Source organism: Cervus canadensis, chromosome 2, assembly GCF_019320065.1.
Source record: "Cervus canadensis isolate Bull #8, Minnesota chromosome 2, ASM1932006v1, whole genome shotgun sequence".
Classification (NCBI taxonomy): domain Eukaryota; kingdom Metazoa; phylum Chordata; class Mammalia; order Artiodactyla; family Cervidae; genus Cervus; species Cervus canadensis.
Window position 1 is genome coordinate 46,912,894 of NC_057387.1, and position 15,201 is coordinate 46,928,094.

General features: G+C 38.7%; 1 protein-coding gene across 2 annotated transcripts in view; it reads right to left on the minus strand.

Moving 5' to 3' along the window:
* Positions 1-14,996, minus strand: part of ABCD3 (ATP binding cassette subfamily D member 3) — a 76,291-nt gene extending 61,295 nt beyond the window's left edge. The window contains exon 1 of one of the 2 annotated variants that reach the window (XM_043460598.1): positions 14,565-14,996. In XM_043460598.1, the coding sequence (XP_043316533.1) occupies positions 14,565-14,674 (110 nt within the window). In that variant the 5' untranslated portion in view covers positions 14,675-14,996. The remainder of the gene's footprint in view (positions 1-14,564) is intronic. The other variant, XM_043460597.1, reaches the window with a different exon arrangement.
* Positions 14,997-15,201: the final 205 nt, after the last annotated feature.

Genomic DNA, 15,201 nt, shown 5'->3' on the forward strand with positions numbered 1-15,201 from the left:
TACAACAATTAAAATTAAATATCTAATCAATTGGTTCAATAGATCTCAGATAAAGGCTGAGAATGTTCCAAAATGGAAGAAAGACATCAATCCACAAAAGTTAAGAGGCCTGTGAATCCTAAGCAAGATAGATAAAAAATAAATCCACACTTAACCAAATTATAGTGAGCTTCAGAAAACCAAAGACAAATATAAATTCTTTAAAACTGCTACAGGAGAAAAAAATAATTACCTTCAAAGGAGCAACAGTTACAAACTGACAGGTGACCTCTCAACATTAATACAGGAAACCAGAAGATGACGGAATCAAATCTTCAATGTACAGAAAGAAAATTGCCACCAATCTACACTTAAACATTCATGGAAAAAAGACACTGACATGAATGAAGGCAAATGAAGACACTACCCGACAACATGGAGAGGCTTCATCAGGAGCAGACTTGTACTAAAGGAATTTCTAAAGGACATATTACAGGAAGAGGAGGGCTGATTCCGGCTGGAAGGCACAGACTGCAAGATGGAATGGAAAGCAAATATGGCAAATATATAATTACCTCTAAGTGAATATTATATAAAACAACAACATAATGTCTTATAGTACTAAAAAACAACAACAAAGACAACAAATGGCATCTAAATCAGGGGTAAAGTTAATGGTGTCGCTGCTCTGAAGTCCTTTTACTGCCTGGAAGGATGACGAAGTATTTCTTATTGATTAATGTTTAGACTTGAAAAGGTAAGCAGATGTCAAAATCTCTAGGGTAATCAGTAAAAATTTTTTAAAAAATTTAAATAGAGAATAACTTCCAAACAACTAAAAAAGGTAAAAACAAAATGATGAAAAAACAAATCAGTACTCTAACCACAAAGCAATTTTTCTGGTAATTAACAGCAAAAAGAAAAATACAAGAAAAACCATTTAGGGGTTTGTAAATTGTGGTAGATTAAATTCCTAAATCTAAATCTGAGACAAATTCCTAAAATGGAGGAATCTTCTCCCATCCTTGAATCTAGGCCAGGCTTGTGACTTGCTCTAGTAAACAGAATGTGTGGAAGCCTTTCTGCTTTCACCTTGACTTCTCAGAATGCTGACCTGAGACTACCATCTGAGCAACTGAAGAGCCTACTGAAAGATACAAAGTCACTAAGATGAAAACTGGGGCATCCCAGCCACCAGCCAGCACCAGCTACCAGATACGAACCACAAAGCACTGCCAGTCCTCTACTAGATACAGCTCATAAGGGAAGCTAGGCAAACCTAGCAAAAGAACTACGCAGCCACTCAGAAATAACTGCTGGGATGCTGTGTTACAACTGACATAAAGAGACTCACTTTCTCTTGTGGAAAGCCATGGGTCTAAGAAATTTTTTTAAATATTTGAAATGATTGACATATACATCAAATGATATGTTTACAAAGTAAGAGTTTACATATCAAAAAACCTGTGGGATGCAATGAAAAAGTTCTTAGAGAACTTTATAACCTTAAATGCATACATTAGAAAAGACTGAAAATTCATTATTTATCTGAACATTTGAAAAAGAACAAAATTAACTGAAGAAAATATAAATAAAAGGATTCAGATGAAAGCAAATAATGAAACAAAAGACAATAGAGGTAAAGCAAAACTAAGAGTCAATTTTAAAAAAAAACGGACACATTTTACAATCATAGCAAGATTGATCAAAAAAAGGCAAGGGCAATATAACCAGTATTAGAAATTAATCTATAAATGAGACGAAATTATCATCAATATCCCAACATGCTGATTCTAAAATTTAAACAGAAATGATGCCAATGCAATAGTTGATAACTGAGGCACATTTCATAGAACATTCACTGCATTCATAAAGGTTCCTCCAAAGCATCTAAAACAGAGTATTAAATTCTACTTTTCAAGGAGGAAATCAATAAATTCATAAGGACACTTATGAAACACGCACTGATCACCTTTGGAGAATAATAAGAAACTAATATTTTTTTTTAATTGGAGGAAAATTGCTTTACCATGGTGTGTTGGTTTCTGCCATACAAACTGCATTATTTTATTTTTTTATTTTTTTTTTGTCATACAAAACTGTATTATTTTAAAAACTAATAAAGAAGAAAACATCTATCCTGCCTTTCCTAACTGAACTGTGTCACTGGATAACCAAACAGATGAGGAAAAGTTTCTTTTTATGGAAGCATTCCACCTTACAAATGAAGTAATAACAATTCAAATATCACCATTTTGTAAACCCTAATAATAAGCTCATTGTTCCAGGCATCAAATATCAATGGCTGCTCAAATTACAAAAAGAGAAACAACCAGACATTATATACCTTGCAACAGAGACTATACCACATCAACACCTAGGAAGCATTCTTGTCCAAAGAACAAAATCTAAACTTGGTCAAGCTCTTCGATTCAACTACCAATTTAGAGGAAATACAGAGAATGAGGAAAAATGACACAACTGGCATAATCCAGATTACCAAATCTGTATAGATGAAAATATCTGGTTGCTTCAACAAATAAACTATAATAAAGAAAAGAAAAGAAAGGAAGTGAAGTCGCTCAGTTGTGCCCGACTCTTTGCGACCCCATGGACAGTAGCCTGCACCAAGCTCCTTGGTCCATGGGATTTTCTAGGCAAGAGTACTGGAGTGGGTTGCCGTTTCCTTCTCCAGGGGATCTTCCCGACCCAGGGATCAAACCTAGGTCTGCATTGTAGACAGACGCTTTACCGTCTGAGCCACCAGAGACGTCTAAAGAAAAGGGAAAGAGAAAGAGCATGGGGACACAGAGGTTAAGAGACATTTGAACAAAAAAACCCCACAAACACAATTAAATTACAGTGCTCAGGAGTGTAGATTTGGATGATAAAAATTATAAAGAAATACAAAGATGCCATTACCAGAGAAGTCAGGACTATAGAGGGAAGGGGCTGTGATTAGGAAGGGCCAAGTGGAAGGCTTCTGGGTGGATGGCCAAGATATTTCTTGACCTGGGTGCTAGTTACAAAAAAAAAGACATTAATTCATATATGTATTTCACATACTTTTTCTACATTTTGTTGTATAATGTACAATAAAAAAGCTTTAAAGACCTTAAACAGTATTTCACCATAACTATAATGTGCTCAGTGCCCAGTTGTGTCCCACTCTTTTGCGACCTCATGGACTGTAGCTCACAAGGCTCCTCTGTCCATGGGATTTTCCTGGCAAAATACTGGAGTGGGTTACCACTACCTCCTCCAATGATTATAATACTTCGATATTAATGTACTATGATAAAATTGTTAATGTAACAATTAACTTCAGTTTGAATTCAACGTAAGACTTCTTTTTAACACCTGAATAATTCTTTCCCCTCCCCACCCCACCCCCAATGATTCTTGGCTGTTCTTTTGAATCTAAGGTCCCTTACTGAGTTTATGATTAATCTCTCTATCCAATTCTTTACTCCTTTTCTTGTTCCCTTTGACTTCAATCCTGTGCTAACTGAACACTAATCAACCAGTCAGATGACTAAATCTGCTGGTGTCGATAACATCGTTAATGTACTAAAATCGCTAGTCTGTTATCATCATTAATATACTAACCCAGGTTGTTTCTCCAGGGCAAGATGAGCTAACAGACCCCCAAGCCATGGACCACCTGGTCTGGGACTCCTAAACTAAAACATCCTAACTCCCAAAACTATGATTAAGAAATGTCACAGATGATGATTCGGCCCATCCTCTTTGTTCTTCCCCTTTAAAACAATCTCCAACTCAAAAAACAAGATGGATCTGAGGACAGTCTCTCACTCCCCGGCCTGGCCCCTTGCAATAAACCCTTACTTGGCTGAAAACATCTGCTGTCAAGAGTCTGACTTTCTGTGTCAATGGGCATATGAGGCCTTGCTTGGTTACAAATCTAAGTCAATCTGAAGGACTGATATAAATGTTTTACTCTGTCTTTTACCCTCTACATGGCTAATTCAATCATAAGAACTCTTATCATCAGGGGTCATTTTTACCTTTCTGATTACTCCCCAATAAAATAAAGATAATAAAGCAACTATCTCAAAAGACTGTTGTAAGGAATAAATGCAAAATATTTAAACCTGTAATAATGACAAGTGCTCAATAAACAGTTAATAGTAATGTTACCAGCTTTGTGTCTTGAAATTCCTTCTTCTCGAATCATAATTCCACCAACACCATGCCTTTGCTCATGCTACTTTCCCTACCTGGAATGCCTTTTACTCCTTATCTCTTAAGATCAGGTACAAGAGTGAAACCTCCCCAGGTAACAACCAAAACAATCAAACATTCTCAGCTCAGAGCTACCTCCCACAGAATTATTATTAGACCAAATGTCTAGTGATATTGATTTGTACAATAAAAGTTTTCTATGTATTTGCATTTCCATAAGACTGACGTCAGAAATAATGTTCATCAATTTGGTATCTCAGTACTTACCTAGACTAGTGACGTATAACAAGAATTCAGTAGAATGTGCTGGATCAATGTTTTATTTTCTCCAACACTGAAACTTTCTTCAGTAATGGGGAAGTGCTGTTTTGTTGAGCCAGTGATAAAATACACAGAGAAATGTATTCACCCATCAATAGTTAAACTGGAAGTAATCTGATATATTAAAAATGGGGATCATTTCATTGATTCTCTGACACTTGCTTCCTAAAAAGCACATCTTGGGCATTACTTCAGGGGAAAGTAAATGTTTAAAACGTTGAAAAGTTGAAAACACTTTAAACATAATTTCCTGATACAACAAAACTGTATTTACAGGTAAATGGAAAAATAATATTTTAAATAAAATATACCAGATGTTTTAAACTAGAAATTCAGTGTGAAATGTTAAGACACAGGATTCTTTCAATAGTTTGTGAGTTTCTTAACAGCAAAAATTCTAGTTCAATTTTTAATCTTCCCAAGTGCCCAATACAAAACTAAAATGAAATAGGTCTCCCACTGAGGATCCATCTAGGAAACAAACCTCTCTCATTTACTACTGTGTGTCCTCAGTACCTGGCACTAAGTGTTGAATGAAGGTACAGACTTGTATCATATCCCCCAACTCTTGAGAACAGGAGCTTTTATTCATCTCTATAAACCCAGGACGACAGAGGATGAGATGGCTGGGTGACATCTCCGACTCGATGGACATGAGTTTGAGTGAGCTCCAGGAGTTGGTGACGGACAGGGAGGCCTGGCGTGCTGCAGCCCACGCGGTCACAGAGAGTCGAACACAACTGAGCGACTGGACTGATACACCCAGCATCTAACAAGTAGCAGGCACGCAACGTTTCAGGACTTGGTGCATGATCTTTGGGCTCCTTTCTTCGAGTGGTTCCCTGATTCCCACGCCAACCTACTCCTCCAGTCCGTGTTCTGAAATGAGGAAAAGATCTGACGTACCTCAGTTCCTTCTTCTGCTATACCCTGAGTTCACTTCTAAGATACAATGAGGAGAGAATGACAGTGACACTGAATTTAGAGTCAGAAGATTGAGCTTGACACAAATTATTATGAAGCATTTTTTACAAGCAAGTTGAAGATATGCATAATAATGCCTTCCACATAACTGATTTATTTTTAATGCCAATAGATAACTTCTTAAGCAGAGAATAAATCATATAACTCACATTTATTTCTATTATTATAGTATCATTATAGCGGTGATTCACAGATATCAATCAATATAGCTGAATGCTTTGATGAGCTTTTCAATTTTATACTTTATTAACTGCATTCATTTAGGACTGCTAATTATCCAAAGGACAACGAATGAATGTTTTAAAAAAAAAAAAAAAAAACACCTTTAGCACACTTACTAGTTTCACCTAGCAGGACTTCAAACTATTTTACATATGCATTAATAGTTCCCACAACTATTGGGAACAACCAATAGCATTTTATCCAACCATAGCATTTTATCCTAATGCTATGGAAGGTTATATTCCTGACAGAAATGCCTAAAACAAAAGTTATTTCCTCATAAAAAGAATGTTATGATAAAAGCCATACTCTTAACCAAGGGCCTTATGCCTAATTTTTTGTAGAAACGACTACAAATGTCATTTTTAAACATCTCTAACATTCTGTAAAGAATCATTCCCAAAAAAATAACAATAGAGAAATACACTACCCATTTTGAATAAAACTTAATTTGGCATATATAACTCTATAAAGAAAATTACAAAGAGTGCCTATCTCTTCTTCACAATTCCAGTTTAGTGAATTCCCTGGTGGTCCAGTGGTTAGGATTCTGCATTTCCACTTCAGGGGCACAGGTCTGATCTCTAGTCAGGGGACTAAGATCCTGCAGGCCATGTAGTGTGGCCAAAAATAATAATAATAATAATTTCAGTTTATATTTTATTGCAGCAGAGTAGAATGTGGTGATATTCATCATCTATGACCAAAAAAGAAAGACCCTTCACCAGTGACTCCAGCAGAAACATCACAGAGTAGGAAGGACTCTGACTGACCCCGATGCCTAGCCCTATTGTCAGAGGGCCAAATCATCACTAGAAGAAAACGTGTGAAAAGGTACCAGGTTAAAGATGAGAACCAACACCCAAAGGGTATCATTTAAAAGAAAGGTTATAGTGCTATAAATATATTGTTCTATACTTAGTCCTATCCAATAACTTAATTTACTGACAAAATATACAGAAGGAATACTAATTAAATGTTCAGGATGAAAAAAATTTAGGAGGAAGTAACATGCCAAAAGATAACTTGTAAATACCCATACCCAGGTTTAAAAAAAAATCAAACCAGCAAGTTGAGAAGGGGAAAGGAGGGAAACAATTGTGAAAGCTAAAATATGAGTAAAGAATACTTACTGCCACAATAATGAATGCAACTTCATCTATTTTAACAAATGTTTTGGATCTACAAAGCAGGTAACAACCTATTCCACTCTATCAGACCACACTTAGAATAATGAATTCAGTTTCAGACCTCCTCTTTAAGGGACTGAGAAAAATAGTATCATATTCAGGAAGCAACAACTGAAAAAACACAAAGGCCTGAAACCATGTCACATAAAAGTAACTTAAATACTTTCCAACTCTGATTCAAAAGGTTTCTTTAGGGAGATTTTTGTGGGCATATTTTTTTTGTGAGGAAAACTTTTAGGAAGGCTCAATAATTATTGAGAACCTAACAATGGGATGTTTTGCTGTCTGTTAGCGGCAAAGGGAAAATTAAAGTTATTTTTTATCCACTGAACTTTGTTCCAGCTACTGAGTTAGGACATTTTCTCATTTAATCCTCACAACTACTGAGTTAAGTAAATATTATTATTCATGTTCTACAGATAAAAAAAGTGAGGCTCAAAGAAGTTGAGTAGTTGACCAAGATCACAGGTCTAGCAGACAGTTGAATAAAAACCTGAACCTGTATCTAACCCCAGTGACTGTTTTATACTACGCCAAGTGTCTCCATAATAAAGATGTTTCACATGTAAAAATATGCATTCATGCAAATTAAAATAAGTCTGCAACATTATTTTACCCCTCTAAAATAATCCCCCTACCAAAAAAATTCTAATATCCCTTAATGATTAGAGAATTAAATTAGCACTCATTCATAGTATTCTATGGCACAATGCTTAAAAAGTAATATGTAGAATTTGTGTAGCTCCAGAATGTTTACACCTTTTCTGGAAAAGGAAAGGTATAAACTATACTAAGGAAAACTTATAACTTTCCTTCATTAATCCTATTTCTGGCAATTATTCCAAGGAAATAATTCAGCAGAGAGAGAAATGTTCACTCACAAATATATATAGTATTGTCCATAAAAATTACAGAAGCAATCTAGATATCCAATATTTAAGTGTAAAATAAATTATGATATAGTCACACAAAGGAGTATTTATATATTTCTTTTAAAATATAGTAATGAGGTTCATGTAAAAACACAAGAATGATGTCTATGCTTTAAAATGAAAATAGCAAAGCATGCATTCAGCTATGTAAAAATTTATGCATATAAATAAAGGTAATACAAATAAAACAATGTATATATTATGGTGATGACATTATACATGATTTTCAATTTTCTTGAACTGTTTTTAATTTTTTCACTCTATTGCTAACTTTCAAAAGCAGGTTATAAGATATAATAATAATGATACTATTTTTATAAATTTCTAAGATATGCTGTCTTATATCCCTTCATGCATATAGAAGGGGCCCAGCTCCTAAAGAGTTCATAATATACTTAAGGAGACAACATTTACATTTGTAGCAAGAAAAAAACTGTTATTTAAAACAATAGTAACTACAGCTCTAAGAAATGAGCATTTCAGAGGTAGTCATCTAACAAACTTTTTTGAGTGCCTATTATATGCCAGCCATAGCTCTAGCTACTGGAGTTATAATAATGAACAAAACAGACAAAAATTTCCTGCCCTCATGGAACTTACATCCCAGCAGCAGAGACACAATAAGTAAGTTAATATGTAAATTAAATAAGCAATTGACAGTGCTAAGTGCTACGGAGAAAAATAAGAGCCAAGAAAGTGGGCAGTGAGTATGTATGTGAAAGATGCAATTTTACACTAAGGGCCAGTGGAGGGTCTCACTGAGAAGACATCTGCTAACTGACTGAAAAATGGGAGAGAAAACAGTAGTGATAAATGGGGAAAGAGAATTCCAGGCAGGGGAACGGCAATAGCAAAAGCCCTAAAATAGACTGCTTGGCCAATGGTGCTAATGTACCAAAAACTGAGACACGTAATTCATTAAGCAGTCTGTACCCAGTTACCTGAAGCATACCACAGACAGCTACACAGTTCTGAGAAGACAAACTGCATCAGTTGGTTTCTGTATATAGCTGCTTTCCTGGCAAATCCTTTGAGGTCTTCTTCACCTATAGCTACTTAAGCATCTCCTTTTTATTCTGAGGATCCATACTCGGCCAACCCCTAGAGCACCCAACAAAGCTAATAAATTTCCAACAGGGGGAATGAGACCCTTAGGGTGAACCACGAGAGTGGATGTTATAGGGGTTGCCCCCATATGGGAATGTCCAAGAAACTTGTAAATAAAAGAACTTCTCCATTTTAAGCTGTTCTCTGTGTAGTGATATGGTGCTTCCCCGATGGCTCAGAAGTAAAGAATCCGCCTGCAATGCAGGTGACCTGAGCTCGATCCCTCGGCTGGGAAGATCCCCTGGAGAAGAGCGCTCCAGTATTCTTGCCTGGGAAATTCCATGGACAGAGAAGCCAAGCAGGCTACAATGCATGGGGCTGCAAAAGAGTCAGACATAACTGAGTGACTAAACAACAACAACATGTTGTGATATAATCCCTGCCACTTCTTCCAAATTTTCAAAAACCTCTACAACAAAACCTGATTTGTGAATTTGGAGGAATCAAGGCAGATACCAAAATGACAGGCTCAAGAGACAAGATATAAGTAGAATCTAAAATAGAGCAGAAACATGGAAGTGAAGCAAGTCATGATTAAGAAAAACACAACTTTCTGAAACTCTTCAGAAACATTTGGCTATTCCTACCATCTACAGACTGGGGCTTTGAAAAAGACAAAGGACCACCCCATAAGCTGGTGGACATGCCTACACTTTGATGGCCAACAACTAGATCACACTCAGTCAAACAATTAATAGATGAAACAAAAAAAGTACCTAAACACACAGTTCCTAAGACTAAAGGGGGATGCTTATTTGTTTAAAAACACTTCATGGAAAAGGTGACCCTGACCTAACCTTCAAAGGATAAGAGTTGAAGAACAGAGAATATAGGAAGAGATATTCCAGGTACGGCTAAATCATGAATAAGGCTCCAAAGCCAAGAAGCAGTGTGGCCTGTTCAGAAAACAGTGCAGAAACTGGTCTATTTGGAACACAGTAGTTGCTGGCAGGTAATGGAATAAAAGATTAGCCAGGTAAGGTGAGACCAGATAAAGGCAGATTCTGAAATCCAGGATGAGAAATCTGAACTTTGACAAGCATTCATGGGAAGAGAAAGAAAACTGCTTTGTTCTGCTTCTGTTCTTTGTTGTTGTTTTTTTTTTAAGATCATAAAACAGTTTAGCAATGTTGACTGGTCCCTTCCTTGCCTTCTAAAACTGGCCCACTGATTTCCTACCCTCCCCTACCCCCAGTTCCTGTTACATAATCTCAGGCACACAACTATCACTTCTCTGAAGATAATGCCTTTAACTCATGTTTGTGCTAGTACCCCATCTCCAACTGCCTGTCAATTATCCTTAAAAAGTCTTCAACCATCCTGTATCACTTGTCCATCCTATAAATGCTTCTGAATGTCTATCCTGTGACATATGCAAAATAGGAATGTAAAGATGACTCAGTCCATAGCCTCCAGAAACTCACAGTCTGATGCAGGCAGAAGCCAAGAAAATAAACTGGTACAATATAGAGCAGAGGAATGCTTAGTGCAGCATGCGCGCAGAGGACATCAGTTTGGAGATCAGGAAAAGACAGACGATATTTAAAAGAAAGTGCTAACTGAACTGAGTCATGAAGGAAAATAAACATCAAAGGGTGGGAAGAAGTGGTGGGGATGAGAATGATTACAATTAGACTGCAACGGCTGGGCAGAGCCCATCCCGCTCAGAGACTGTTAATTCTATATGGCTGGCAGAGTAAGTAGTAAAGGACCAGATCATGAACACCATTCTCTCATGCTAAGAATTCTGTATTTTAGAATAGCTGAAAGAGTTGAATGAAGAAATAACATGACCATATCTGTGTTTCTTAAAAAGAGCTCTCATGGCAGTGGACAACGGACTGAAAGAGCATGACCATGCCTCATAAAATGCAACAAAAATCTGATAAAGGCTTCTGTTAACATTCAATTTATTTCCAGTCATTCATTCCTATCCTCATTCTAGGCTTAGCTCATATCCTTCATAAAACCTTCCCTAATTCTTCCCAACCATATTACTCTCTTCTTTCAGAAGTTTCTAAGGCCTGACTGTCTGTACACTGCATTGTCATCATCTTACATTTTTAATTAATTCACACTTAAAGATGACATATATTTTTTAATGTATGTGTGACACATACATACAAACACCTCCATCTCACAGTACCTAGCATGGTAATACATTATGAAACAGATAATTCCTTTGAATTGAATACATGGGTCTCCTATATCCATGAATAAAATGATTCCACTATTCCCCATATAAATAATAAACAAATAAGATGTATGACTAATCAAAACTAGGGTGAAAAAGTTAGTACAGTGGTCATATAGAACAAGGGAGCTTTCTGGGGAGATGAAAATGTTCTAATTTTATGAAAGGAATGTGTTAAACTGTTGCATCTATTTATTTTAAAAATACACAGGATGTGTATAGCTCAACATATACAAATTTTACCTAAAAATCTTTAAAAAATAAGGGGTAGGGAGCAAGGAGCTATAGATGAAACAAGAATGGTAGAATGTTGATGGTACTTTTTGTGTAGAGTGTATGGGGGTCCACAAAATTATTCTGCTTACTTCAAAAGCGTGTGAGGTTTTCTGTAATAAAAGTATATTTCTCCCAGTCAAATCATATATAACTAAAAAACTACCCAGAAGATTAAAATTACTCATTCTCCCAATGTCTGGAATAATGTAATGTTCTATCTTTTAAAGTGATTTTACTATCTTTATTACCTATCTGGTTCTAAGGACTATCTTCTACGACAAATTTGTTAATAGCACAGACAAGCTATTAAAGGTCAAGCAGTCACAATTTCCTTAATTAGGCACTATGCTGCTGCTAAGTCGCTTCAGTCATGTCCGACTCTGTGCGACCCCATGGACTGCAGACCACCATAGTAAAGTTAATTAGCCCTGTTACCAAAGATACCCAAAAAGCCAGTAAAATATAAAGTTAGAATGTTCTAATCTTCAAACTATTGAAGGAGGAAACAGACAGAACAGGCTCCATCTTGAAAGCAGGACTCCATCTTGGGCCGGACTGTGGACTTTGAGCTACATGCCCAGTATCTGTGGAAACCACAAACCAACTGGAAAACCAGGTCCCCGGGACAGAAGAGCCCCAGGGCTCGTACCTAGACTCTCCGTGGCCTAAAAGAATACCCTAATTATGTGTGTAACCAAATAGAATCATAAATTTTATTATGCTTATTGGGCTATGGCCACAGGCCTATTGATAATTGTCCACTGTTAACTACCTAGGCTTAAGGCATATGAATCACGGATTAACTTTGACTGTATCTTTCCTTTCCTTTTTTCAGACTAGTTTCAGGGAATTTGGGGAGGTGGGTTTGGACACGTATACTTAAGGGTATATAAGGTTTTCACAAAAACTGGTCAGGGTCCTTGGCTAAGAGAAGACTCTGCCTTGGGCCCGCCAGTGTAAAAACTGCACTCCACTATCTGCACTGTCCTTCTGAGTGAGTCTGTTTGCCGGAACGAGTGGCTACAACACTATGATGCCAAAGACGGCAACTGAAAGATATCCAAATGATTCTGGAGGTATATTATCTACAAAGATAGATTTGACACCATTCTTCATGGCTTTAAAATAATCCAACAATTTTATCTCTGTAATTTAAAATTCAAGCTTATCTGCTCATAATTTGCATTCCCCTCCCACACTATTTAATGTGTAAAATAAAGATTTTCCTTAGTACTGTACTGCCAGTGCAAAAGATTAACAAGAATCTTTTGTTTAGTAAATTAACTGCTGCATAGTTTAATTCCCTCCAAAGTTTACAAAATTTCTCAGAAAGAGATCTATAGAGCATTTTACATTAATAATGAATAAACACCCAAAATTATTTAATAAGCCAGATTATATTATACTGTTATGCTATTATTGCTACTATTTCCCATCAGATTATGCTGAAACTTTTCCTCACTCAATTATCTATGGCCTTATTAATCAGGAACTACTTTAGCTGTGACTGGAAGGGACTTGAAGGACTTGGAGAGTGTTTCTGGGATGCTGACAATGTTCTTAACTGGGTGCAGATCTGGGTGATGATTACATGAGTGAGTTTCATTTGTGAAAATTCTTCAAGCTCTACACTTATGTGTACTTTTCTTCAACTATGTAATTCTACAATAAAACAAAGTTTTTATTTAAAAAAAAAAATCATAAAAGCAAGCCAGAGCTGTTAGGGCAGTCCTTAAATCCCCCTCTCCCATAATAAAACACCTGTTCCATGCCCTGAAATACTTCTCCACAAAAATGTAATTCAAAGTTATTTTACGACATTCAATATTTTCTACTGGCATATTCCCAGATAATGCATAACTTCCATTTGCAACTGGGAGCTCAGAAAGCATAGTCTCATCTAAAATTTTGTTTATATACATTTTCCATAATAAGTCATTTTAAAAGCAAACTGGATAGAAGAAAAAGCTCTGTTCTGTTCTGATGAAGATGCCAATCATTTTCAACTTTGTTAAGCAGATTTACGAAGGAAAAGAAGGGCCACTGCTTCAGACTTTAGTAAGATAAAGAAATCAGGCAAAGGGGAAGGTTTAGGAAGAACTTCAAGGGAAGGAAGCCCACTTGTCAATGTTTTAAACCAACGTCTATTACTAATCAGATATAATAGGCAAATCAAAAGAGAAGGCAACAATACCTGCCCAAAGAAATGAATGAGATAAAATGCATGAAAACACTGTGCCAAGATTCAATACTTTCCCGGCAGGCATGCTTGACATAGTCTTTCCTCATTCATCTGCTGAAGCAAATAAATTATATCTATAACCCCACAACAAGTAACTCAATTCTCTCTTCCTTCTCTAATCTTATAATCTCCCAAAGTTAAATTTAAACATCAAAATTCTCGAGGGAGAAGCAACGGAGTATAATCAATAGAGCTCCTAACCCTTATCTAAAGCACACTTGCACCTTCCACCTGCGGGCCAAGAAAGGGAACCTTGCCCTCCAAATACCTCGGAACAGATTCAGCCTTTTCGGCTGAAATGCCAGGGCGTCCACTGACCAACTCCAAAGGGACACCACTTTAGAAAGCAACTTTGCAAGTGGATCCGGGATAGTTCACATGAACCATCCTAGCGACTTCTCAACGGCAACTACTAAGGATTCATGCCAAACCTCACCCACTGACTTAAACAACAGCCTCCAGCCTGTGCGTCCAATCCCCATCCTCAAATCACACAGAATCGTCCACAAAGCAAACCCACTGACAGATGAGATGGCAAAACTACAACACACCCAGAAAGTTGATCCAAAAAAGGAGGTGATGGAGTTGATGTAAAAAGGGGAGGATATGGGGGCGGGGGGCACTCCTCGGATCAGAGGCACAGGTTTGCTAGCGGGTGCAAGAAAAAGATTCACACCCCCGGGGGCAGAGTGGGCAGCTGGACAGGCAGGCGGAGCGTAGGGAGCACGGAGAACTCCCGCGTCGCGGGACACCCGGACACCCTGACATTGGAGCCTGGCAGCGCCCGCGGCCAGTCCCGGCTCCACTTGACCCCGCGGGGCAAAGGGGATCGTCCGCCGGGCGAAAGAGAAGAGCGCCCGGGGAGCACCAGCTCGGGCCCGGGAAGGCGGCGCGGCCACGGGCCTTCTTACCCGTGCAGGCCGAGGGCGCGGCGCCGCTTGTGGAGCAGGCAAAGCAGCAGGAACGTGGCCCCCGCCAGCGACGAGTTTCGCACGGTCAGGTACTTGCTGAAGGCCGCCATGGCACAGCCAGCACGAGCGAGACAGGGAAGGGATCGGGGACGCGGACGCGGCGGCGACTACCGTAGTGCAGGAAGCGCGAGGGAGACTGGGAGGAGAGGAGCGCGCGGAGGGAGGGCGGTGCCGACCGCGCAGGACCGCCCCCTGGCGCGCGCCGCCGCGCCGGCCGCGCGCCGGAGCCCACCTCGGACTTTGGCTCGGCGGGAGCGCGCGCAGGCGCCACCGGGGCCAGAACAGACTCGGGACGCGCTCTGCGCACGCGCCTACCCTCCTGGGTTCGCCGAGCACGCGAGCGCAGAGACGCCCCTGAGGCTCAGTTTGCCGCTGGTCGCTCTTAACAAGCCCTCTGTGTATCCCGCGGTCTCGCCCTTACCCCCACCTCCGCGCGCGCACACGCACAAGGCTTTCACAAGAACTGGAAAAGCCGCCCTGGACTGCCCCAGGGGCTTGGTGAGACTTGCCCCTCCGCCTCCACTGTTGGGCAGTTACCACCCTCTTAAAGGAGCCAGGAAGAAGGGGACCGGCCCCA